The sequence below is a fragment of the Salmo trutta genome, chromosome 39 (genome assembly GCF_901001165.1).
Source record: "Salmo trutta chromosome 39, fSalTru1.1, whole genome shotgun sequence".
Classification (NCBI taxonomy): domain Eukaryota; kingdom Metazoa; phylum Chordata; class Actinopteri; order Salmoniformes; family Salmonidae; genus Salmo; species Salmo trutta.
The window spans coordinates 5,432,732-5,459,689 of record NC_042995.1 but is presented as its reverse complement, the minus strand read 5'-3'; the positions used below and the strand labels follow the sequence as shown (position 1 = coordinate 5,459,689).

The 26,958-nt window shown below is 45.4% G+C and overlaps 1 protein-coding gene across 5 annotated transcripts in view; it reads right to left on the bottom strand.

Annotated features, from left to right (window-relative positions):
* Positions 1-26,958, bottom strand: part of LOC115179645 (tensin) — a 210,765-nt gene that overhangs the window by 66,972 nt on the left and 116,835 nt on the right. For all 5 annotated transcript variants that reach the window (XM_029741292.1, XM_029741293.1, XM_029741294.1 and 2 more), the window contains exons 4-5: positions 5,253-5,300; positions 1,713-1,733 (exon numbers count right to left, since the gene is read on the bottom strand). In XM_029741292.1, the coding sequence (XP_029597152.1) occupies positions 1,713-1,733; positions 5,253-5,300 (69 nt within the window). The remainder of the gene's footprint in view (positions 1-1,712; positions 1,734-5,252; positions 5,301-26,958) is intronic.

The window sequence follows — 26,958 nt, the reverse complement described above, 5'->3', positions numbered from 1 at the left end:
ATGATCCACCTGAGACACACTGCCATTCCATTAACCCTGAGAGGAGAACATGAGGGCCTTGGGCCTGCTCACACACACACACAGACACACACACAGACACACACACAGACACACACACACACACACACACACACACACTCGCTCACATTTGCACACACACACACATACACACACACAGACATGCACACATGCACGCATGCACACATGCACGCACACACACACACTCACTGCTAAAACGTACATCATTTGTTGCTGTGTGTGTGCATCAGTTTAAGTGTGTGTGTGTGTGTGTGTAGAAGCATCAGTAAACAGTGTGTGTGTAGAAGCATCAGTAAACAGTGTGTGTGTGTAGAAGCATCAGTAAACAGTGTGTATGTAGAAGCATCAGTAAACAGTGTGTGTGTGTAGAAGCATCAGTAAACAGTGTGTGTGTAGAAGCATCAGTAAACAGTGTGTGTGTAGAAGCATCAGTAAACAGTGTGTGTGTAGAAGCATCAGTAAACAGTGTGTGTGTAGAAGCATCAGTAAACAGTGTGTGTGTAGAAGCATCAGTAAACAGTGTGTGTGTAGAAGCATCAGTAAACAGTGTGTGTGTAGAAGCATCAGTAAACAGTGTGTGTGTAGAAGCATCAGTAAACAGTGTGTGTGTAGAAGCATCAGTAAACAGTGTGTGTGTAGAAGCATCAGTAAACAGTGTGTGTGTAGAAGCATCAGTAAACAGTGTGTGTGTAGAAGCATCAGTAAACAGTGTGTGTGTAGAAGCATCAGTAAACAGTGTGTGTGTAGAAGCATCAGTAAACAGTGTGTGTGTAGAAGCATCAGTAAACAGTGTGTGTGTAGAAGCATCAGTAAACAGTGTGTGTGTAGAAGCATCAGTAAACAGTGTGTGTGTAGAAGCATCAGTAAACAGTGTGTGTGTAGAAGCATCAGTAAACAGTGTGTGTGTAGAAGCATCAGTAAACAGTGTGTGTGTAGAAGCATCAGTAAACAGTGTGTGTGTAGAAGCATCAGTAAACAGTGTGTGTAAGTCAATATTTAAACAGATTGATAGCAGTTAACTCTCCATCAGTCTAACATGCTCCTCATAGAAGTGGGCATCAGGACATGATGATGAAAACATAAAAACCCACTCCAAACCATTGAAATGAGCAGGTTTATTGAGTGTTTACATTTGTATCATGTCTTATGGTGTCCCACTCTCATAGCTACAGAACTATCTTTAGGGAAAGCATGCTACCATGCTAAAAAGGCATGGGAGGGAAAAAATGCAGAAGGCTCAAAATAAACATCTGTAGCACTGTTTTAAAAGCCATGGGAGTCAAAACAGACACAGTCCACAGGGAATCAGCACAAATGTGTGGACTGTTTGGATTAGTAGAACATTCGGTCGTGACCAGGGGTTGGGGTCAATTCCTTTTCAACTCAGTCAATTCAGAAAGTCAACAGAAATTCCAGTTCTAATTCCCAACGCTTCTCTGGGAGACCAAAATGGAATTAGAATTTGTACATTTCAGTTTACTTCCTTGCACTGAAATGGAATCGACCCCCTCACCATGGCACTCAAAGTGGCTTAATGCAGAAACGGTTTGTCATGAAGTCAAAGCACCAGACTATTTTTTGCCTCCCTGACGCAAGACAAGGTGCTGTGGACTAGAGCACCCTCTAGGGGACAAAAAGTAGCATTACACCGCTTTTTATTTCTCTCATCTCACCCAAGGAGGATCAGTGGACGGCTAAAGGAGGGAGGGAAGGAAGGAAGGACAGAGGGAAGGAAGCCATTCAAGACATTTCAAGACTATACGGACATAGCCCCTAGAATAGGTGAAACACTTCAGAGTTGAACATGAACTTCTGACCCTGTGAGTGATTATTCTCAGAACAATCCCAGGACGTCACATAGACATGAGTGAGTAGAACCTGGGGTCACAACTCTGTTTGGTGTACCTTCATACGTACATAACACACACACTTTAAACGACAGATGGGGGTCTTCCATTACTATGGACTGTCAGAAGACAGTCCCCCTAACCAACCACTCTGTATGTGACCCTGTGTAGAGATTACCCCCTAACCAACCACTCTGTATGTGACCCTGTGTAGAGATGACCCCCTAACCAACCACTCTGTATGTGACCCTGTGTAGAGATTACCCCCTAACCAACCACTCTGTATGTGACCCTGTGTAGAGATTACCCCCTAACCAACCACTCTGTATGTGACCCTGTGTAGAGATGACCCCCTAACCAACCACTCTGTATGTGACCCTGTGTAGAGATGACCCCCTAACCAACCACTCTGTATGTGACCCTGTGTAGAGATGACCCCCTAACCAACCACTCTGTATGTGACCCTGTGTAGAGATTACCCCCTAACCAACCACTCTATATGTGACCCTGAGTAGAGATTACCCCTTAACCAACCACTCTGTATGTGACCCTGTGTAGAGATGACCCCCTAACCAACCACTCTGTATGTGACCCTGTGTAGAGATTACCCCCTAACCAACCACTCTGTATGTGACCCTGTGTAGAGATTACCCCCCTAACCAACCACTCTGTATGTGACCCTGTGTAGAGATTACACCCTAACCAACCACTCTGTATGTGACCCTGTGTAGAGATTACCCCCTAACCAACCACTCTGTATGTGACCCCGTGTAGAGATGACCCCCTAACCAACCACTCTGTATGTGACCCTGTGTAGAGATTACCCCCTAACCAACCACTCTGTATGTGACCCTGTGTAGAGATGACCCCCTAACAACCACTCTGTATGTGACCCTGTGTAGAGATTACCCCCAACCAACCACTCTGTATGTGACCCTGTGTAGAGATGACCCCCTAACCAACCACTCTGTATGTGCCCCTGTGTAGAGATTACCCCCTAACCAACCACTCTGTATGTGACCCTGTGTAGAGATGACCCCCTAACCAACCACTCTGTATGTGACCCTGTGTAGAGATTACCCCCTAACCAACCACTCTGTATGTGACCGTGTAGAGATTACCCCCTAACCAACCACTCTGTATGTGACCCTGTGTAGAGATTACCCCCTAACCAACCACTCTGTATGTGACCCTGTGTAGAGATTACCCCCTAACCAACCACTCTGTATGTGACCCTGTGTAGAGATTACCCCCCTAACCAACCACTCTGTATGTGACCCTGTGTAGAGATTACCCCCCTAACCAACCACTCTGTATGTGACCCTGTGTAGAGATGACCCCCTAACCAACCACTCTGTATGTGACCCTGTGTAGAGATTACCCCCTAACCAACCACTCTGTATGTGCCCCTGTGTAGAGATTACCCCCTAACCAACCACTCTGTATGTGACCCTGTGTAGAGATGACCCCCTAACCAACGACTCTGTATGTGACCCTGTGTAGAGATTACCCCCTAACCAACCACTCTGTATGTGCCCCTGTGTAGAGATTACCCCCTAACCAACCACTCTGTATGTGACCCTGTGTAGAGATGACCCCCTAACCAACGACTCTGTATGTGACCCTGTGTAGAGATTACCCCCTAACCAACCACTCTGTATGTGACCCTGTGTAGAGATTACCCCCTAACCAACCACTCTGTAGTTGACCCTGTGTAGAGATTACCCCCCTAACCAACCACTCTGTATGTGACCCTGTGTAGAGATTACCCCCCTAACCAACCACTCTGTATGTGACCCTGTGTAGAGATTACCCCCCTAACCAACCACTCTGTATGTGACCCTGTGTAGAGATTACCCCCTAACCAACCACTCTGTATGTGACCCTGTGTAGAGATTACCCCCTAACCAACCACTCTGTATGTGACCCTGTGTAGAGATTACCCCCCTAACCAACCACTCTGTATGTGACCCTGTGTAGAGATTACACCCTAACCAACCACTCTGTATGTGACCCTGTGTAGAGATTACCCCCTAACCAACCACTCTGTATGTGACCCTGTGTAGAGATTACCCCCTAACCAACCACTCTGTATGTGACCCTGTGTAGAGATGACCCCCTAACCAACCACTTCGTATGTGACCCTGTGTAGAGATGACCCCCTAACCAACCACTCTGTATGTGACCCTGTGTAGAGATTACCCCCTAACCAACCACTTCGTATGTGACCCTGTGTAGAGATGACCCCCTAACCAACCACTCTGTATGTGACCCTGTGTAGAGATGACCCCCTAACCAACCACTTCGTATGTGACCCTGTGTAGAGATGACCCCCTAACCAACCACTCTGTATGTGACCCTGTGTAGAGATTACCCCCTAACCAACCACTCTGTATGTGACCCTGTGTAGAGATTACCCCCCTAACCAACCACTCTGTATGTGACCCTGTGTAGAGATTACCCCCTAACCAACCACTCTGTATGTGACCCTGTGTAGAGATTACCCCTCTAACCAACCACTCAAATGATGGTGATCTTAACCACTAGCCAATAGACAGATTTAATCATAAAGACAGCATATCATTATGGAACTCTCGGCCCTGAATGTAGTTAAAGAGCAGAGCCAGTCAAATTAGAAAGGCCATACACAGCTTTAGTAATTGAAAAGGCCCAATAACCTGCCCATCTTTATACAGCAGTTTGAATGATTACAGTACGTGGGAATGGCTATTTTCCTGTCAGTGAATGACACAGGTACTAACGTACAGACCGACAGGTACTAACGTACAGACAGACAGAGACAGGCAGACAGACAGACAGAGACAGGCAGACAGGTACTAACGGACAGACAGACAGACAGACAGACAGACAGACAGACAGACAGACAGACAGACAGACAGACAGACACTAACGTACAGACAGACACTAACGTACAGACAGACAGACAGACAGACAGACAGACAGACAGACAGACAGACAGACAGACAGACAGGTACTAACATACAGACAGACAGAGACAAGCAGACAGGTACTAACATACAGACATACATACATACATACATACAGACAGACAGACAGACAGACAGACAGACAGACAGACAGACAGACAGACAGACAGACAGACAGACAGACAGACAGACAGACAGACAGAGACAGGCAGACAGGTACTAACATACAGACAGAGAGAGACAGGCAGACAGGTACTAACATTCAGACAGACAAAGACAGGCAGAGAGGCTGCAGTGACAGGCCATGTGAGTGTCTGTCTGTACCTAAAGGGGGGTAGGGTGAAGTTAGACCTTAGACACTGATCTATGGTCAGTTTAGCATAAAGGTTAGGATACCACACACACATTGTGTACACACCGGCTTGGTAGGTGATCCGGTAGGTGCCACACATGCATCTGCGAGGACCTGTAGAGACAGAGACAGAGGATCAGGTTAGGACATGAATCTCAGAATCATCTATCTATCTATCTGTCTGTCTATCTGTCTATATATATCTATCTATCTATCGCACATTTTGGGCGGGAGGTTGAGGGAAAGAGAGAGTGAGAGAGAGAGCGAGAGAGAGAGAGAGAGGTTTGACACGTCTCTTGAATAGTACAGTGTTTGCCAAGTCACTCGGGACCTCACAGAAATAGGCTAAGAGAATAAGAAAAATAAAGAATACAAGTAAACTGTTGGGAAAATACTGTCTGGTGGCTGAACTACCTTCACCCCTTCCTCACACAACTATGACTATCATGTGATAGAGGTCTAGATTTGATCAAACCTGGCACACAATTCTGATGACATTGATATCAAACAGTAAGAACAAGGAGGAGCATACCGATGCCATATCAAGGAGATTGAATTGAGTACTGACTATATAATGGTATGTGTGTAATTTGAGTACTGACTACATAATGGTATGTGTGTAATTTGAGTACTGACTATATAATGGCTGTGTACAGGCACAGTGATCGGTAAGCTGTTCTGACAGCTGATGCTTAAAGTTAGAGAGAGAGATAAGTCTCCAGCTTCAGTGATTTTTGCAGTTCGTTCCAGTCATTGGCAGCAGAGAACTGGAAGGAAAGGCGGCCAAAGGAAGTGTTGGCTTTGGGGATGACCAGTGAAATATACCTGCTGGAGCGCGTGCTACAGGTGGGTGTTGCTATGGTGACCAGTGAGCTGAGATAAGGCGGGACTTTACGTAGCAAAGACTTATAGATGACCTGATTATATAATGGTATGTGTGTAATTGAGTAATGACTATATAATGGTATGTGTGTAATTGAGTACTGTCTATATAATTGTGTGTGTGTAATTGAGTACTGACTATATAATGGTATGTGTGTAATTGAGTACTGACTATATAATGGTATATGTGTAATTGAGTACTGACTATATAACGGTATGTGTGTAATTGAGAACTGACTATATAATGGTACATGTATAATTGAGTACTGACTATATAATGGTACATGTGTAATTGAGTACTGACTATATGGTGGTATGTGTGTAATTGAGTACTGACTATATAATGGTACATGTGTAATTGAGTACTGACTATATGGTGGTATGTGTGTAATTGAGTACTGACTATATAATGGTACATGTGTAATTGAGTACTGACTATATGGTGGTATGTGTGTAATTGAGTACTGACTATATAATGGTACATGTGTAATTGAGTACTGACTATATGGTGGTATGTGTGTAATTGAGTACAGGCATTATAATACTGTTAGGAAAATCCTTGGTTCATAGACTAGTTAAATTGCTCAATGACTCCATCACTGTATGAGACACATGCACTAATGCATACTGTATCCCCCATCCTCCACACACACACACACACACACACACACACACACACACACACACACAGTGCAGTCAGGGGTTATAATGTCAGTGAGTACAGCTGAGAGAGAGAGAGAGTCATTGGTTTAAAAGTCACTCTATCTGCCTCAGGTCCTAATGAAGCTCAGGCTGGAATAATAGGATTAGTGGTGTTCACTGCAGAACCAAAACACATCACACACCATCACACACCATCACACACCCTCACACACCATCACACACCCTCACACACCATCACACACCATCACACACCCTCACACACTATCACACACCCTCACACACCATCACACACCCTCACACACCATCACACACCCTCACACACCATCACACACCCTCACACACCCTCACACACCATCACACACCATCACACACCATCACACACCATCACACACCATCACACACCATCACACACCATCACACACCCTCACACACCCTCACACACCATCACACACCATCACACACCATCACACACCATCACACACCCTCACACACCATCACACACCATCACACACCATCACACACCATCACACACCATCACACACCATCACACACCATCACACACCATCACACACCATCACACACCATCACACACAGGAGAATAAACAGAACAGACAAAGGGAGGGAGGGAGGGAGGGAGGGAGGGAGGGAGGGAGGGAGGGAGGGAGGGAGGGAGGGAAGAAACAGAACAGTAAATCTTATTGTATTGAAGTTTTACTGGCGCAGGGTTAAGCAACGAGCTACTGTGCTTCTGACAAATAGACCACATGATTAACACCCTGACATCAGAAAAAGGTCACTTTCAGTAGCTGCACTTAGTTATTGTCAACAACGCAAATGAAAGTACAGACGTAGGATCTTAATTTGAGCCAGTTTGCAACAGCAGGAAAATAATCCTGCAGCAACAGGAAATGTGAAATATTATCTGGATTATAATGAATGTTTTTAGAGGTTGCTACATTTTTTGAAAGGGAAAATCAAGTGTAAAACAGATCAGGGGCGATCAGGGGAAGAACATGGATTTTTCAAGAGAGAATGATCATGTCATTCATATTGGTGTGTCCTCAAATAGAATGTGATGTCACGTAACTCAGTTAGCATCTATTTTTACATTTTTTACTTCAGTTTATTTTAGTAAATACTTTCAATAACACTTATTTTTCTTAAAACGGCATTGTTGGTTAAGGGCTCGTAAGCACTGTAAGGTCTACACCTGTTGTATTCGGAGCATGTGACGAATACAATTTCATTTGATTTGATAGTGAGTCAGCGTAATCTATATTGATTTAGCGATTGTCTTTATGGTAGCGACTGCATATCGTACTGCTCTCAGGTAACACTGAAAGTCCTGCTGTCACACAACTCAGTTATGTATCTTCATAGAATCACTACTGAGTTAGTTAGATATCACGGGCATGGTCCAGACAAAAATGTTTTGGGTCTCTGTTTCCCTGTTTCTTCCCTAAATCTAGAATGTTCTTTTTCCGTCACGTCAACAGGATGTTTTCCAGGCGAACAGCAACATGAATGATGGGCAGTGATTGTGTGTGCGTGTGTGTGTGTCTGCTTGCTTGCTTGCTTACGTGTGTGTGTGTGTGTGTGTGTGTGTGTGCGTGCGTGCGTGCGTGCTTATACGTGTGTGTGTGTGCTTGCTTGCTTGCTTACGTGTGTGTGTGTGTGCTTATACGTGTGTGTGCGTGACTGTCAGCGGATGTTTGTGAGCAGTGAGATGACAGTATCAGTGGACAGCAGACACACAGAGGAAGGAAGCCCTGGTAATCAGTGTGTTATTGAGAGACTGATCCCTAATTGACAGACTAATTACAAACTCCAGTCAGTGTTGTTCCGTTACACCTCACTACTGATTATGGCTATATGGTTAAAGTGAAAATCAAAAAAACATATTTTTGTTAAGCGGCCACGTCATCATGATGATGTCTTTTATATTCAGTCCAATATCTTGACAACTTGACTGCTGACATGCAAAACATTTTGGGACTGTATCAACAGTGAACTAATGAAAAAAAAGATATATATATAGTTTTTGAGTGAATTTTCCCTTTAAATCATAGCCAAGCCGAGAGCGAGAGAGAGAAGCGAGAGAGAGAGAAGCGAGGAGAGAGTGAATGACAGGGAGAAAGGGAGAGAGAGAATACGAGAGAAAACGAGAGAAGAATACAAGAGAAAAACGTGGCAGGCTGTAACCCATCCAACGTGCTCTGTGTGTTAAGCCCTGTCTAACTCTACAGGCTCTGTGTGTTAAGCCCTGTCTAACTCTACAGGCTCTGTGTGTTAAGCCCTGTCTAACTCTACAGGCTCTGTGTGTTAAGCCCTGTCTAACTCTACAGGCTCTGTGTGTTAAGCCCTGTCTAACTCTACAGGTTCTGTGTGTTAAGCCCTGTCTAACTCTACAGGCTCTGTGTGCTAAGCCCTGTCTAACTCTACAGGCTCTGTGTGTTAAGCCCTGTCTAACTCTACAGGCTCTGTGTGTTAAGCCCTGTCTAACTCTACAGGCTCTGTGTGTTAAGCCCTGTCTAACTCTACAGGCTCTGTGTGTTAAGCCCTGTCTAACTCTACAGGCTCTGTGTGTTAAGCCCTGTCTAACTCTACAGGCTCTGTGTTTTAAGCCCTGTCTAACTCTACAGGCTCTGTGTGTTAAGCCCTGTCTAACTCTACAGGCTCTGTGTGTTAAGCCCTGTCTAACTCTACAGGCTCTGTGTGCTAAGCCCTGTCTAACTCTACAGGCTCTGTGTGTTAAGCCCTGTCTAACTCTACAGGCTCTGTGTGTTAAGCCCTGTCTAACTCTACAGGCTCTGTGTGTTAAGCCCTGTCTAACTCTACAGGCTCTGTGTGCTAAGCCCTGCCTAACTCTACAGGCTCTGTGTGCTAAGCCCTGTTTAACTCTACAGGCACTGTGTGTTAAGCCCTGTCTAACTCTACAGGCTCTGTGTGTTAAGCCCTGTCTAACTCTACAGGCTCTGTGTGTTAAGCCCTGTCTAACTCTACAGGCTCTGTGTGTTAAGCTCTGTCTAACTCTACAGGCTCTGTGTGTTAAGCCCTGTCTAACTCTACAGGCTCTGTGTGCTAAGCCCTGTCTAACTCTACAGGCTCTGTGTTAAGCCCTGTCTAACTCTACAGGCTCTGTGTGCTAAGCCCTGTCTAACTCTACAGGCTCTGTGTGTTAAGCCCTGTCTAACTCTACATGCTCTGTGTGTTAAGCCCTGTCTAACTCTACAGGCTCTGTGTGTTAAGCCCTGTCTAACTCTAAGTTACGGTATTATCTAACATTAGGATAATAACATCCAAAAAACATTCAAAAACATTCAGGAAATGTTTTAAATTAAATATCCTTGAAATGTTCTCCTAACATTCCCAAAAATGTTGTGCACAACATCTGTAACAACCACCACAGAACATTCCCCAAACGTTGTCATTAGGTTTCCAGGTAATGTAATAACACAATGTACCAGTAATGTATTTAGAACACACAGCTGCAACAAAATGTGAGAGCAATGTTCTGGGAACGTTCTTGCAACATCAGGCGAACGTTTTCTACAAATCATCAACACAACTGGACAGTTTTTGTGTTATGAGAAGAATTGCGGCAACCTAACGAATGTCCTGGAAACTTTCACAGAGCACGTTTTGGTGCACTCCCAGACCAACCGTCTGCTGTGTATAATACTGATCTGAGGAGACAGAGGGAGGCTAGATGACATGTTTTAGAGGAACGATGACGGACGTTAGAACATACGGTACCACGTTTAAGTGACAAGGCCTTCGTTGTTTCTCATCATTACTTCAGTCATCATGAAACTGTCACCAAAGGATGCCGTGTTAATGATTGGCAATAGAATCATTGTTCTGATGATAGGCTGACATTCCCTCCACGTATATATAGGTATGCTGTCTGGATATTATTGCCTAAACGGTTACAGAAGATCATCAGCACCCATAGGAAAAACTCCTAAAAGCAACGGGTGACTTTTGGAGGATTTCTTGGTTGCTATAGCAACGGGGAGAGTGCATAACAAACTCCGGTGGGCTGACATTTGTTTGACTAAATCCAGATTTATCTATCCTAGCAGATCCCAGTGAATCCACATATTACACTGGAACTACTATGGGTCTGGATGGGGGGGGCGTACATGAGAGACAGAGAGAGAAAATGAAAAGAGTTTGTGTGTGTGTGTGTGCGTTAATATGTGTGTGTACGTTAATGTGTGTGTGCCTGTGTCTCTAAAATGTATGATACTAAGGTCGGGCCCCCAGGGGCCCCCTCATAGAGTCAGTTAATGTGTGCTGTTTAAACCCTCTATACCTACTAACTGGAGCTGTGACTGACAAAGATATATCACTGTCAGTCTGAGGAGCCGTCTTCCTTCATTCACAGCTGACAGCAAACAGTTCTCAGCACCGCTCAGCACCGTGGTACTCAGCCATCCCACTGAAGGAGATGTGGCTCAGCACCGTGGTACTCAGCCATCCCAGTGAAGGAGATGTGGCTCAGCACTGCGGTACTCAGCCATCCCAGTGAAGGAGATGTGGCTCAGCACCGTGGTACTCAGCCATCCCAGTGAAGGAGATGTGACTCAGCACCGTGGTACTCAGCCATCCCACTGAAGGAGATGTGGCTCAGCACCGTGGTACTCAGCCATCCCAGTGAAGGAGATGTGACTCAGCACCGTGGTACTCAGCCATCCCACTGAAGGAGATGTGGCTCAGCACCGTGGTACTCAGCCATCCCATTGAAGGAGATGTGGCTAAGCACCGTGTAACTCTGCCATCCCAGTGAAGGAGATGTGGCTCAGCACCGTGGTACTCAGCCATCCCACTGAAAGAGATGTGGCTCAGCACCATGGTGATCAGGCCTTCAGCCATCCCACTGAAGGAGATGTGGCTCAGCACCGTGGTGATCAGGCCTTCAGCCATCCCACTGAAGGAGATGTGGCTCAGCACTGTGGTACTCAGGCCTTCAGCCATCCCAGTGAAGGAGATGTGGCTCAGCACCGTGGTACTCAGGCCTTCAGCCATCCCGGTGAAGGAGATGTGGCTCAGCACTGTGGTACTCACGCCTTCAGCCATCCCAGTGAAGGAGATGTGGCTCAGCACTGTGGTACTCAGGCCTTCAGCCATCCCAGTGAAGGAAATGTGGCTCAGCACTGTGGTACTCAGGCCTTCAGCCATCCCAGTGAAGGAAATGTGGCTCAACACTGTGGTACTCAGGCCTTCAGCCATCCCAGTGAAGGAGATGTGGCTCAGCACTGTGGTACTCAGGCCTTCAGCCATCCCAGTGAAGGAGATGTGGCTCAGCACTGTGGTACTCAGGCCTTCAGCCATCCCAGTGAAGGAAATGTGGCTCAGCACTGTGGTACTCAGGCCTTCAGCCATCCCAGTGAAGGAAATGTGGCTCAACACTGTGGTACTCAGGCCTTCAGCCATACCAGTGAAGGAGATGTGGCTCAGCACTGTGGTACTCAGGCCTTCAGCCATCCCAGTGAAGGAGATGTTGCTCAGCACTGTGGTGCTCAGGTCTTCAGCCACCCCAGTGAAGGAGATGTGGCTCAACACTGTGGTGCTCAGACCTTCAGCCATCCCAGTGAAGTAGATGTGGCGTCCTCTCTAAAAGGTCAGGCCTCGGAAAGTGCACAGGCGTAGGTTTTTATGAGAGACGGACAGGCATATTAAAAAAGACAGACTGAGAGAAAAAGAGAGAGAAGGGACCAAAATAGATAAAGAGACAGACATACAGACAGACATGCATACATACAGATATGGGGGTAAAAACAGACAGACAGACAGACAGACAGACAGACAGACAGACAGACAGACAGACAGACAGACAGACAGACAGACAGACAAAAACAGCCTGACAGCTCGAGAGACAAACAGATAAAACCAAATGAATCAACTCCCCCCTCAAAAAACATTCACACCAACTCAAAGCTAATCTGCGTCATCTCCTCAATTTAGCCTCAATGCTCATTCTGACTACATCGCTATGGAACCTAGTGAACAATACCCAACCAGATGCATCCATATATGGCAGGGGGAATCAGAGTCCCAGACTGGACTAATATGGATCTACTGGGCTTAGGACCAACTCAGACTGGACTAATATGTATCTACTGGGCTTAGGACCCACTCAGACTGGACTAATATGGATCTACTGGGCTTAGGACCCACTCAGACTGGACAAATATGGATCTACTGGGCTTAGAACCCACTAAGACTGGACTAATATAGATCTACTGGGCTTAGGACCCACTCAGACTGGACTAATATGGCTCTACTGGGCTTAGGACCCACTCAGACTGGACTAATATAGATCCACTGGGCTTAGGACCCACTCTGACTGGACTAATATGGATCTACTGGGCTTAGAACCCACTAAAACTATACTAATATAGATCTACTGGGATTAGGACCCACTCAGACTGGACTAATATGGCTCTACTGGGCTTAGGACCCACTCAGACTGGACTAATATAGATCCACTGGGCTTAGGACCCACTCTGACTGGACTAATATGGACCTACTGGGCTTAGGACCCACTCAGACTGGACTAATATAGATCTACTGGGCTTAGGACCCACTCAGACTGGACTAATATAGATCTACTGGGCATAGGACCCACTCAGACTGGACTAATATAGATCTACTGGGCTTAGGACCCACTCAGACTGGACTAATATGGATCTACTGGGCTTAGGACCCACTCAGACTGGACTAATATAGATCTACTGGGCTTAGGACCCACTCAGACTGGACTAATATGGATCTACTGGGCTTAGGACCCATTCAGACTGGACTAATATGGATCTACTGGGCTTAGGACCCCACTCAGACTGGACTAATATGGATCTACTGGGCTTAGGACCCACTCAGACTGGACTAATATAGATCTACTGGGCTTAGGACCCACTCAGACTGGACTAATATAGATCTACTGGGCTTAGGACCCACTCAGACTGGACTAATATGGATCTACTGGGCTTAGGACGCACTCAGACTGGACTAATATAGTTCTACTGGGCTTAGGACCCACTCAGACTGGCCTAATATGGATCTACTGGGCTTAGGACCCACTCAGACTGGACTAATATGGATCTACTGGGCTTAGGACCCACTCAGACAGGTACCCGCATGCACACTTTTCAAAGCCATGCCAGACGCGTCTGTTATACAGCCATCTTAGTGCTTTTCTCTCTCTGTTTTAAGGTCCAAAGCCTGTAAAATGATATTGTTTTGTTGAGTCACTCTGGCTCTGTGCTGGTTAGGGAGAGAGAGAGAGAGAGAGAGAGAGAGAGAAAGTGGGAGCGAGAGAGAGCGAGAGAGAGAAAGTGGGAGCGAGAGAGAGAGACAGAGAGAAAGTGGGAGCGAGAGAGAGAGACAGAGAGAAAGTGGGAGCGAGAGAGAGAGAGAGAGAGAAAGTGGGAACGAGAGAGAGAGAGAGAGAGAAAGTGGGAGCGAGAGAGAGAGAGAGAGAGAAAGTGGGAGCGAGAGAGAGAGACAGAGAGAAAGTGGGAGCGAGAGAGAGAGAGAGAGAGAAAGTGGGAGCGAGAGAGAGAGAGAGAGAGAAAGTGGGAGCGAGAGAGAGAGACAGAGAGAAAGTGGGAGCGAGAGAGAGAGACAGAGAGAAAGTGGGAGCGAGAGAGAGAGAGAGAGAGAAAGTGGGAGCGAGAGAGAGAGAGAGAGAAAGTGGGAGCGAGAGAGAGAGACAGAGAGAAAGTGGGAGCGAGAGAGAGAGACAGAGAGAAAGTGGGAGCGAGAGAGAGAGACAGAGAGAAAGTGGGAGCGAGAGAGAGAGACAGAGAGAAAGTGGGAGCGAGAGAGAGACAGAGAGAAAGTGGGAGCGAGAGAGAGAGACAGAGAGAAAGTGGGAGAGAGAGAGAGAGACAGAGAGAAAGTGGGAGCGAGAGAGAGAGAGAGAGAGAAAGTGGGAGCGAGAGAGAGAGACAGAGAGAAAGTGGGAGCGAGAGAGAGAGAGAGAGAAAGTGGGAGAGAGAGAGAGAGACAGAGAGAAAGTGGGAGAGAGAGAGAGAGACAGAGAGAAAGTGGGAGGGAGAGAGAGAGAGAGAGAGAAAGTGGGAGCGAGAGAGAGAGACAGAGAGAAAGTGGGAGCGAGAGAGAGAGACAGAGAGAAAGTGGGAGCGAGAGAGAGACAGAGAGAAAGTGGGAGCGAGAGAGAGAGACAGAGAGAAAGTGGGAGCGAGAGAGAGAGACAGAGAGAAAGTGGGAGCGAGAGAGAGAGACAGAGAGAAAGTGGGAGCGAGAGAGAGAGACAGAGAGAAAGTGGGAGCGAGAGGGGGGGGGGGAAACCCATACATGGCGTTGGACCAAGGGAATAACGGACACATGCCTCTGGCATGGGAGCCAGAAGCAGCAAAGGAGAGGAGAGGAGAGAGAGGTGTGTCTCAGTTGACCATAACAAATATGCCTTGCCTGGTACACAAGTACCACAAGTTCTCTATTGTAGAGGAGAGGGTGAGAGAGTCCAGCGAGGGGTTTATCTGTCCAGTCACGAGGAGGTCTTAGAAGGAACTGAGGCAGAACCAGACCCCCAGACAGCTAGCCAACCAGCCTGCCTTTCTCTCAATCCCACCCCAGAAAAAGTGTCTCATCTGGGGTTTAGTGGAGCAAGGCATTGCTCGTGGGGAGTCTTTCCACAGCACAGTATATTCACACTCCTAGCAGAGATCTGGCTGCATCACAAGTGGCTTCCTCTCCCAAAGAACACAACTCCAACTATCTGGGTGTATAATATAGGGTAGACAAGCTGGCAGTATACTGCCTGACTCAAATCCATTTTCCCTGTGCAAAACCAAGCTTGAGGATTCTGATTGCTATGAAAAAGAAGTGAAGGAATGCATAAATTCCCACCACCCAGACGTGTGGGCTTACAACAGGTTGGAACACGCAGCCTTCCAGCATACTGTACGCCAAGAAAGCATTTAGTATTCAGCTCCATACAACACAGTGCTAAGAGAGATTCAGCTCCGTACAACACAGTGCTAAGAGAGATTCAGCTCCGTACAACACAGTGCTAAGAGAGATTCAGCTCCATACAACACAGTGCTAAGAGAGATTCAGCTCCGTACAACACAGTGCTAAGAGAGATTCAGCTCCATACAACACAGTGCTAAGAGAGATTCAGCTCCGTACAACACAGTGCTAAGAGAGATTCAGCTCCATACAACACAGTGCTAAGAGAGATTCAGCTCCATACAACACAGTGCTAAGAGAGATTCAGCTCCATACAACACAGTGCTAAGAGAGATTCAGCTCCATACAACACAGTGCTAAGAGAGATTCAGCTCCATACAACACAGTGCTAAGAGAGATTCAGCTCCATACAACACAGTGCTAAGAGAGATTCAGCTCCATACAACACAGTGCTAAGAGAGATTCAGCTCCATACAACACAGTGCTAAGAGAGATTCAGCTCCATACAACACAGTGCTAAGAGAGATTCAGCTCCATACAACACAGTGCTAAGAGAGATTCAGCTCCATACAACACAGTGCTAAGAGAGATTCAGCTCCATACAACACAGTGCTAAGAGAGATTCAGCTCCATACAACACAGTGTTAAGAGAGATTCAGCTCCATACAACACAGTGTTAAGAGAGATTCAGCTCCATACAACACAGTGTTATGAGAGATTCAGCTCCATACAACACAGTGCTAAGAGAGATTCAGCTCCATACAGCACAGTGCTAAGAGAGATTCAGCTCCATACAACACAGTGCTAAGAGAGATTCAGCTCCATACAACACAGTGCTAAGAGAGATTCAGCTCCATACAACACAGTGTTAAGAGAGATTCAGCTCCATACAACACAGTGCTAAGAGAGATTCAGCTCCATACAACACAGTGTTAAGAGAGATTCAGCTCCGTACAACACAGTGCTAAGAGAGATTCAGCTCCATACAACACAGTGCTAAGAGAGATTCAGCTCCATACAACACAGTGTTAAGAGAGATTCAGCTCCATACAACAGTGCTAACTTGGCTGCTCCTATACTTCAGAATTATTAATAGCCACTAAATACCACACAGACAGAACAACTATGACGATGACAGATACTGTTAGAAGTTGTAGTTAGGCACTGATCTAGGATCAGTATACATTCTCACAAACCCTAACCAGAAGCATTAGGGAGAGAAACAGAAAACTGACCTTAGATCAGCATCTAGGGTTGCCTAACGACTCAACCTGAATTTAATTCCGTTGCTCTATCAATCGCTACATACATTCAATCAAAAACTGCCATCCTAGAAGTTGTTTGTGTGACTTCCAAATGAGGGGAGTTGTACAAAACAAATTCCTCTGTGATTGGATTGTCTCTAACAAATCTAACCAATCAAAGTTGATAATGTCATCATGTAGGCCAGCTCTGGCCCAACCCATCGGTTTCTCAAACCAATCAGAACGTTCAGAATGTATTTGCATTCTAGATATCATGGCGGAGAAGAAACATCAGTTGGACAGAGCTATGTGAAAGGGTATCCAGGCAACATCTAGGGGAAACCTCATCCTACTCCTAAATGGTGAGTATGGGTGGAGATGTCGTCAGGGAGAAAAATCGTCTCATTGGCTCCCATGAAAAATAATCTTGCGGATCGACCCGCATTTGGGATTCCTGAAGCCTTCGCCTGCCCACACAAGAGAAACTGCAGTAGTAGTGGCAGTCTGCCTGGGCAAATAAATACTTCAGGTACTAAGAAGCCAAATAAGGACGTCAAGCCGAACAGTACTTCAGATGGAGTTATAGAGCTAACCAGGCTTCTATTTGATTTGAATGGTAAACAAATATGTTGGTTATTGTGACGGAGAGTTCCTGAACAATCATGTTGGACATTTCAACACGACATCGAGCGTGTAATGTATTTCTCTGAATATCTGAGTATTACTGGCAGGTCTTTGGTAATGGTAAAATAAGATCTTGCGGTTGCAGAGAGATGGAGGGAAAGTTAAACCATAGCAGTAACACAGTAGGAAAACATATGATGAATGACGACTAGCATGCTGCCAGGAGAATATCAAGCCGCTGTATTTCCAACATGACGACACTTCCCCAGCCAACTGTTTCCAGTTCTATAGACGTCCATCAACACTATTTGACCGTAGCCAAACACAAAACGCTTAAAGGCAAGCCTTTCCATTTCCACGCCATAAAAACCCATCTGCAACGCCAGACGTCATGGCGAGAACTTGATTGAGCTAACGACCTTCTCACTCGTTCCCGCTAGACGCTACTTTACCAGGCTACTTAGGAAAACAACCTCCCTTGGCTTTGGGGCTGCTGGAAGCGTACATCAATAGTATCTACAGAATGTACAGAGGTTTTCCTGGCTTTCTACTGTATACCCTAGCCTCACTATATACTGTATACACTAGCCTCACTATATACTGTATATACTAGCCTCACTATATACTGTATACACTAGCCTCACTATATACTGTATACACTAGCCTCACTATATACTGTATATACTAGCCTCACTATATACTGTATACACTAGCCTCACTATATACTGTATATACTAGCCTCACTATATACTGTATATACTAGCCTCACTATATACTGTATACACTAGCCTCACTATATACTGTATACACTAGCCTCACTATATACTGTATACACTAGCCTCACTATATACTGTATACCCTAGCCTAAACCCACTATATACTGTATACACTAGCCATGCCCACTATGTACTGTAAACCTTAGCCTAGACCCACTATGTACTGTATACCCTAGCCTAGACCCACTATGTACTGTATACCCTAGCCTAGACCCACTATGTACTGTATACCCTAGCCTAGACCCACTATGAACTGTATACCCTAGCCTAGACCCACTATGTACTGTAAACCTTAGCCTAGACCCACTATGTACTGTATACCCTAGCCTAGACCCACTATTTACTGTATACCCTAGCCTAGACCCACTATGTACTGTATACCCTAGCCTAGACCCACTATGTACTGTATACCCTAGCCTAGACCCACTATGTACTGTATACCCTAGCCTAGACCCACTATGTACTGTATACCCTAGCCTAGACCCACTATGTACTGTATACCCTAGCTTAGACCCACTATGTACTGTATACCCTAGCCTAGACCCACTATGTACTGTATACCCTAGCCTAGACACACTATGTACTGTATACCCTAAGCTTAGGACCCACTATGTACTGTATACCCTAGCCTAGACCCACTATGTACTGTATACCCTAGCCTAGACCCACTATGTACTGTATACCCTAGCTTAGACCCACTATGTACTGTATACCCTAGCCTTAGACCCACTATGTACTGTATACCCTAGCCTAGACCCCACTATGTACTGTATACCCTAGCTTAGAACCCACTATTGTACTGTATACCCTAGCCTAGACCCACTATGTACTGTATACCCTAGCCTAGACCCACTATGTACTGTATACCCTAGCATTAGACCCACTATGTACTCGTATACCCTAGCCTAGACCCACTATGTACTGTATACCTAGCCTAGACCCACTATTACTGTATACCCTAGCTTAGACCCACTATGTACTGTATACCCTAGCCTATAGACCCACTATGTACTGTATACCCTAGCCTAGACCACTATGTACTGTATACCCTAGCTTAGACCCACTATGTACTGTATACCCTAGCCTAGACCCACTATGTACTGTATACCCTAGCTTAGACCCACTATGTACTGTATACCCTAGCCTAGACCCACTATGTACTGTATACCCTAGCCTAGACCCACTATGTACTGTATACCCTAGCCTAGACCCACTATGTACTGTATACCCTAGCTTAGACCCACTATGTACTGTATACCCTAGCCTAGACCCACTATGTACTGTATACCCTAGCCTAGACCCACTATGTACTGTATACCCTAGCCTTAGACCCACTATGTACTGTATACCCTAGCCTAGACCCACTATGTACTGTATACCCTAGCCTAGACCCACTATGTACTGTATACCCTAGCCTAGACCCACTATGTACTGTATACCCTAGCCTAGACCCACTATGTACTGTATACCCTAGCCTAGACCCACTATGTACTGTATACCCTAGCCTAGACCCACTATGTACTGTATACCCTAGCCTAGACCCACTATGTACTGTACCTACCTAGAACCACTAGTACTACCTAGCCTAGACCCACTATGTACTGTATACCCTAGCCTAGACCCACTATGTACTGTATACCCTAGCCTAGACCCACTATGTACTGTATACCCTAGCCTAGACCCACTATGTACTGTATACCCTAGCCTAGACCCACTATGTACTGTATACCCTAGCCTAGACCCACTATGTACTGTATACCCTAGCCTAGACCCACTATGTACTGTATACCCTAGCCTAGACCCACTATGTACTGTATACCCTAGCCTAGACCCACTATGTACTGTATACCCTAGCTAGACCCACTATGTACTGTATACCCTAGCCTAGACCCACTATGTACTGTATTACCCTAGCCTAGACCCACTATGTACTGTATACCCTAGCTTAGACCCACTATGTACTGTATACCCTAGCCTAGACCCACTATGTACTGTATACCCCTAGCCTAGCACCACTATGTACTGTATACCCTAGCCTAGACCCACTATGTACTGTATACCCTAGCCTAGACCCACTATGTACTGTATACCCTAGCCTAGACCCACTATGTACTGTATACCCTAGCCTAGACCCACTATGTACTGTATACCCTAGCCTAGACCCACCTATGTACTGATACCCTAGCTTAGACCCACTATGTACTTGTATACCCTAGCCTAGACCCCACTATGTACTGTATACCCTAGCCTAGACCCACTATGTACTGTATACCCTAGCCTAGACCCACTATGTACTGTATACCCTAGCCTAGACCCACTATGTACTGTATACCCTAGCCTAGACCCACTATGTACTGTATCCCTAGCCTAGACCCACTATGTACTGGTATACCCTAGCCTAGACCCACTATGTACTGTATACCCTAGCCTAGACCCACTATGTACTGTATACCCTAGCCTAGACCCACTATGTACTGGTATACCCTAGCTGTAACCCACTATGTACTGTAAACCTAGCCTAGACCCACTATGTACTGTATACCCTAGCCTAGACCCACTATGTACTGTATACCAGCCTAGACCCACTATTACTGTATACCCTAGCCTAGACCCACTAGTACTGTATACCCTAGCCTAGACCCACTATGTACTGTATACCCTAGCCTAGACCCACTATGTACTGTATACCCTAGCCTAGACCCACTATGTACTGTATACCCTAGCTAGACCCACTATGTACTGTATACCCTAGCCTAGACCCACTATGTACTGTATACCCTAGCCTAGACCCACTATGTACTGTATACCCCTAGCCTAGACCCCACGATGTACTGTATACCCTAGCCTAGACCCACTATGTACTGTATACCCTAGCCTAGACCCACTATGTACTGTATACCCTAGCCTAGACCCACTATGTACTGTATACCCTAGCCTAGACCCACTATGTACTGTATACCCTAGCCTAGGAACCCACTATGTACTGTATAACCCTAGCCTAGACCCACTATGTACTGTATACCCTAGCCTAGACCCACTATGTACTGTATACCCTAGCCTAGACCCACTATGTACTGTATACCCTAGCCTAGACCCACTATGTACTGTATACCCTAGCCTAGACCCACTATTTACTGTATACCCTAGCCTAGACCCACTATGTACTGTATACCCTAGCCTAGACCCACTATGTACTGTATACCCTAGCTTAGACCCACTATGTACTGTATACCCTAGCCTAGACCCACTATGTACTGTATACCCTAGCCTAGACCCACTATGTACTGTATACCCTAGCCTAGACCCCACTATGTACTGTATACCCTAGCCTAGACCCACTATGTACTGTATACCCTAGCCTAGACCCACTATGTACTGTATACCCTAGCCTAGACCCACTATGTACTGTATACCCTAGCCATGCCAACGGTGTACAGTAAATCAGATGGGAAAGACATGAGCATAATGTTGTACCTCTGAAAGAACTAACAGTGGAACATACTCTAGAGAGGTTCCAGGCAGGGTTGAGGTCACCAATTCAGTATAAAGTATAAAGTCCATCCCCATCTCAGGAGGTCAGTGGGGACACACCAGGGTTGGGGCTCTATGCCTCTCATGTCCAATCACATTCAGAAGTCCCCTCATCTGTCTCCATCCTAAGAAAACCCTTTAGAGAACCAAACATCCACAAGGTAACAGGTACAGTAAAGTAGCAGTCATCATGATGTAACAACATCTGTTCAGCGTCTCAATGTTGTTTTGTGTTTTCAAATGTCTGGAACAAACCCTGAAATAAGATAGAAAGAATGCTCCAGGGCCGTACATACACACACCTCCAGTCCAGCTCGTCCAGTTTGACAACAACTTTAACACAACACAACATTAACTCAACATTTAGACAACATTAAAACAACATTAACACAACACAACATTGACACAACATTAACTCAACATTAAGACAACATTAACACAACTTGAACATAACAGTAGCACAACATTAACATACAATTAACACAACATTAACCCAACACAACATTAACACACATTAAAACAACATTAACCCAACACAACATTAACACAACATTAACACAACATTAACTCAACATTAACTCAACATTAACACAACATGAACACAACTTGAACATAACAGTAGCACAACATTAACAAAACATTAACACAACACTAACATAACATTAACACAACACAACATTAACACACATTAAAACAACATTAACACAACACAACATTAACACAACATTAACGCAACATTAACACACATAAAAACAACATTAACCCAACACAACATTAACGCAACATTAACACACATGAAAACAACATTAACCCAACACAACATTAACCCAACATTATCGCAACATTAACACACATGAAAACAACATTAACCCAACACAACATTAACCCAACATTAACCCAACATTATCGCAACATTAACACACATGAAAACAACATTAACCCAACACAACATTAACCCAACATTAACCCAACATTATCGCAACATTAACCCAACACAACATTAACATTAGTGTGGGAACACAAGATCCATTGGATCATGGTTAAACCGCGGTTAGCGGTGAGTGTGTGTGCTGCTTACGGCTAACCTCTCATACCGTCTATGGATCCAACATTCAACCAAAACCACTGCCATACCGTCATAAGCACTGAATATCCTTCTCCAGAAGAAATAGATGAATATAATATGTGCAATTGTGGCTAGCGTTGGACGCAGGTTGAAAACCTCTGATGTGAAAGCCAATTGGAGTTTCATAACGAGGAGAGCTTCATAATGGCCACACAAAGGGATCACATCTCCGCAGGATCGCTATTGGAGGTCTTAAGCAGGCATGTTATCATCATTACTGGCCTGCGTGGCTGAGTTGAACTGAGTTGGACAGAGCTAATAGGAGTAGTATGCTCTATGGATGGTCCATGGCCAGGTATCACTCAGAGTTCATGTTGAATCAGAACTGACCGCGGGATGCTTTCACTCAGAGTACCACTAATGGTTCTGTTGACTAGAGAACAAAAGCACAGAGGGTCCGGGTTGCCAAGCCAATGTCAACGACACACAGAGACACACACACATACTGTATCCAAGCCAGTGTGAGCTAAACACATGTAGACAGACACACTAAAACATGACTGTAGCTACACTATACAACACATACTACTAATGAAGCCAACTTCGCTGCACTTTGAGGAGGGAGTATTTTCACGGTTCTCTCTCAGTCAGCTGCATTCAATGTCACATACGTGTTAGAATATTAAACAAACGTCACATGAAAATGTCTGATTTCATCTCTAAAGCATCTACTTCAACAAGTACTCATTCACAAACTCTGTAGACTCATCATGGGCCAGATGCTGTTCAATTCACATCGTTCCTCTAGTCTAGTCTGTCTCCGGACGGTTTGGTGAAGTTTGGCTGCTCCGAGGCATCCAATGAGGAGGCGTTACAGAGTTTGGCACGAGGGAAACCAGTTTAAAGATAAAGAGAGGGATTTGGATGAAGAGAGGAGAAACCGTTTTTGCAAAGGAACGGATCTATCTGGAAAGAAGCCAGTCCACAGCCATTATTCGCTCACAGCATCTTAATGTTGGAGGAAGAGATGGTGGGAAGCATTGATTTAAGGCTGTTCTGGCAGGGTAAGAGGTTTTCTGGAAGTGCTGAGGAAAGCGGTGGGGAATTTTCTGCTCTGGACTAATGGTGACCGATGAAAATGAAAATGCCTGAGGTGCAATTCTGAATTGGAAGGGCTTTCGCAGTGTCAATTGGTAAGTGTTTCGGTCTAAGTGTTTGGAGGAGAAAATGACATTTAGTAGCTCGTCTATGGTAATAAAGAATTTGTACAGAACGGGTTTTATGAAACTGCCACCTATTTCTTTCTCTCAGACTGATCGAATTTAAATTGAACTCTGACACAAAAAAATATGTTTTTTTGCTGTTTCATGCTTCACAACCACATAACACCCTGGACAGGTAAACATTAGGAAATGTCTTTCCATCCGCCAAAATGTGTTACAGCTCAACCATAACAAACAGGAGTCTTCTGTCTTGTTTTGACTGCTTGAACAGAGAGAAGATTTAGTGGCCTGCGACACCTTGACCTCCCGCTTATAACTGCCCCTCCCAGGGTCAAAGGGGAATGACGGTGGTCATCAGTCAACGTTCTCACTTAGAAGTGTCAGTCAGGGAAAAAGGGAGGAGTGAGAGCAGGGAGAGAGAGAGGAAGACAGGGGAAAAGGGAAGGTTCTCTAGAGATGGAGACTTAAAGGAGACTATGAGGAGGCAGAGAAAATGAGAGTAAAATCACTGTGAAGGTAGAGGCCGACTTCTAGTTCTGTATCTGTCTGGCACATACATGACACACACGCACATACGCAAACATCCCCCCCACTCACCCACACCTCTGGGTTGACCTATCGTTATACTGTAGCTTCAGCGGTAGATTTGTCCGTCCTGTCAGCCACTGGTTACAGTAAAGGCGAAACATGGCCACAGCCACCACTCTACCTCCGCCAGCTCCACTCTCCTCCAGACCAGTCACAAAACACCTCCGCTCGGGACATGAAAGCAGAGCGAGACTCAAAGGAACTCTAGCCAGCTCCCCAGAGAGCCACTTTCCCAGGACTACAGCGTAACACATGGGAAACATGGCGCGCTAACTACTTCTTATGTACTGAAGGACAGTAGCCGATCATATCAGCCGACACACTCATAGTTTGGTTACATGATATGCATTGATTTACGTCTGAAATGGAAATAGATTTTTTCAAGTACATCAAGTACCTCTTATTAGAAATCTACATGCAATATAATTACAACAAAGGACATTGATTGTAAGTAGTTACAATGTAAAACATCTTCCAGCTCCTGACTGTCTTTTGGCAGATAAAGACAAAGAGAACTTATGTTTATTGATTTGGACACCTAAGACTATCTCAGAATGAGCTTTCCACCCAACAAGTCGAAACAGAACACAGTATCAATCAATCACATAACATTAGAGGATACTGTACAGCCAGCACTCTTACCTGTTCAACGATGGAATTCTCTCACTTTCTCTCTCCTTCCCTCTCCTCTTCCCTCCTTCTCCCTCGTTCTCTCTCTCCCCTCTCTACTGTCTCTCTCCCTCCAAATACCAAATAGAGACACTCTCCACTGTCTGTCCCCCCTCCGCTCAAAACAACAGGAGTAATCCCAAACGCGTGCCAGACCAGCAAGCCAGTGAATCTGTGCGTGTCTGCACAAGCACATGCACGATCGTGTGTGTGTACGCACACACCTCTCAACTTCTCCAGGATCCACACTTAATGCCGCTGGCTTCTGTTCAATCCGTCTGCGGCCAACAAAGTTGAAAACACACTATATAAGGCCAAGGCTCCAGGCTTCTTCTGACTGCAGCACCCTAAACTAGAGAGGAGGAACAGAGAGAGAGCTCTGGATGCAGACTGGGACTAGAACCCACTGTTGTGTTCTGTTCTTCCCTCATGCCTGCAGCTTGACCTTTACATAATCTATGTTATCTCTCTCTGGCTTTCTCTCTCTCTCTCTCTCTCTCTCTGGCTTTCTCTCTCTTTCTCTCTCTGGCTTTCTCTCTCTCGCTCTCTTTCTCTCTCTCACACACATACACACTCTCGTTCTCTCTCTTCCCTTTTCTTCCCCCTTTGGTTTTTCCTCTGTTGATGCACACACATGCTTATGATGGAAAGAGGTAGCTATGTGCTTAGTGTATGAAAAGCAGGACTTCCTTAACAGGATGGGGGGGGGGCTTGGAATGTGATTGACAGAACACTCTAAATCCCTCCTTTCCTCATGTCAGTCTCAGTCTCTGTCTCTCTTTCTCTCGCTCTGTTTTTCTCTCTATTTCTCTCTCTCCCTCCTCTCTCTGTCTCTCCACCTCCCTCTCTCTATTTCTACCTCTCTGTCTTTTCTCACACTCTCTGTCTTTTTTCACTCTCTCTCTCTTTTCTCTCTCTCTCTCTCTCTCTCGCTCTACCCTCTCTCTCTATCTCTCTCTCTATCATCACATTCTCAGCGTACAGGTTAAACATGAGTTGTCAGGCTCAGAGCCAGTTCCACCCATGTCCATGCTTTAGCTGGTTCTACAGCACACAGTCAGTCCCAGGTGCACTGTGTGTGTACATTCCTCTGCATCTACACAGCACGCTATAGATCTGAGAGAATGTATTCTTCTATTTCAGGTTGGAAATCAGCGCTGTTGGTGTACAGGCAGGTAAATAATTCAACAGAATGTAATGTAAAACACTGGGTGGCTGGGTGAATGTTTGAATAGGAAGAAGAGCTGGTTTTGTGTTATCCAAACATTCATGTGTTGTGAACCACCTTTTCCAATGCTTTTTCCGTTTGTCTTGAGATAAAGCCAGATCAATACAACCAATGTTTCTAGCCAGGATCCAGTCTTAAGAGGTATCTCAGCAGGAACGAACCACAAACCATAAATAGGAAATTATTTAGGATACTTGAGATGATTTTCGTGTGCTTGCTGGTGCTTGATCTCCTGTGGGGTAGATTTAGATTTCATGCACTCTGGGTGAACTTGGTGCTTTCCCTCCAGACAAGCTGGGAGGGTAGATTATACCATCAGTCATCGGCCCTTTACC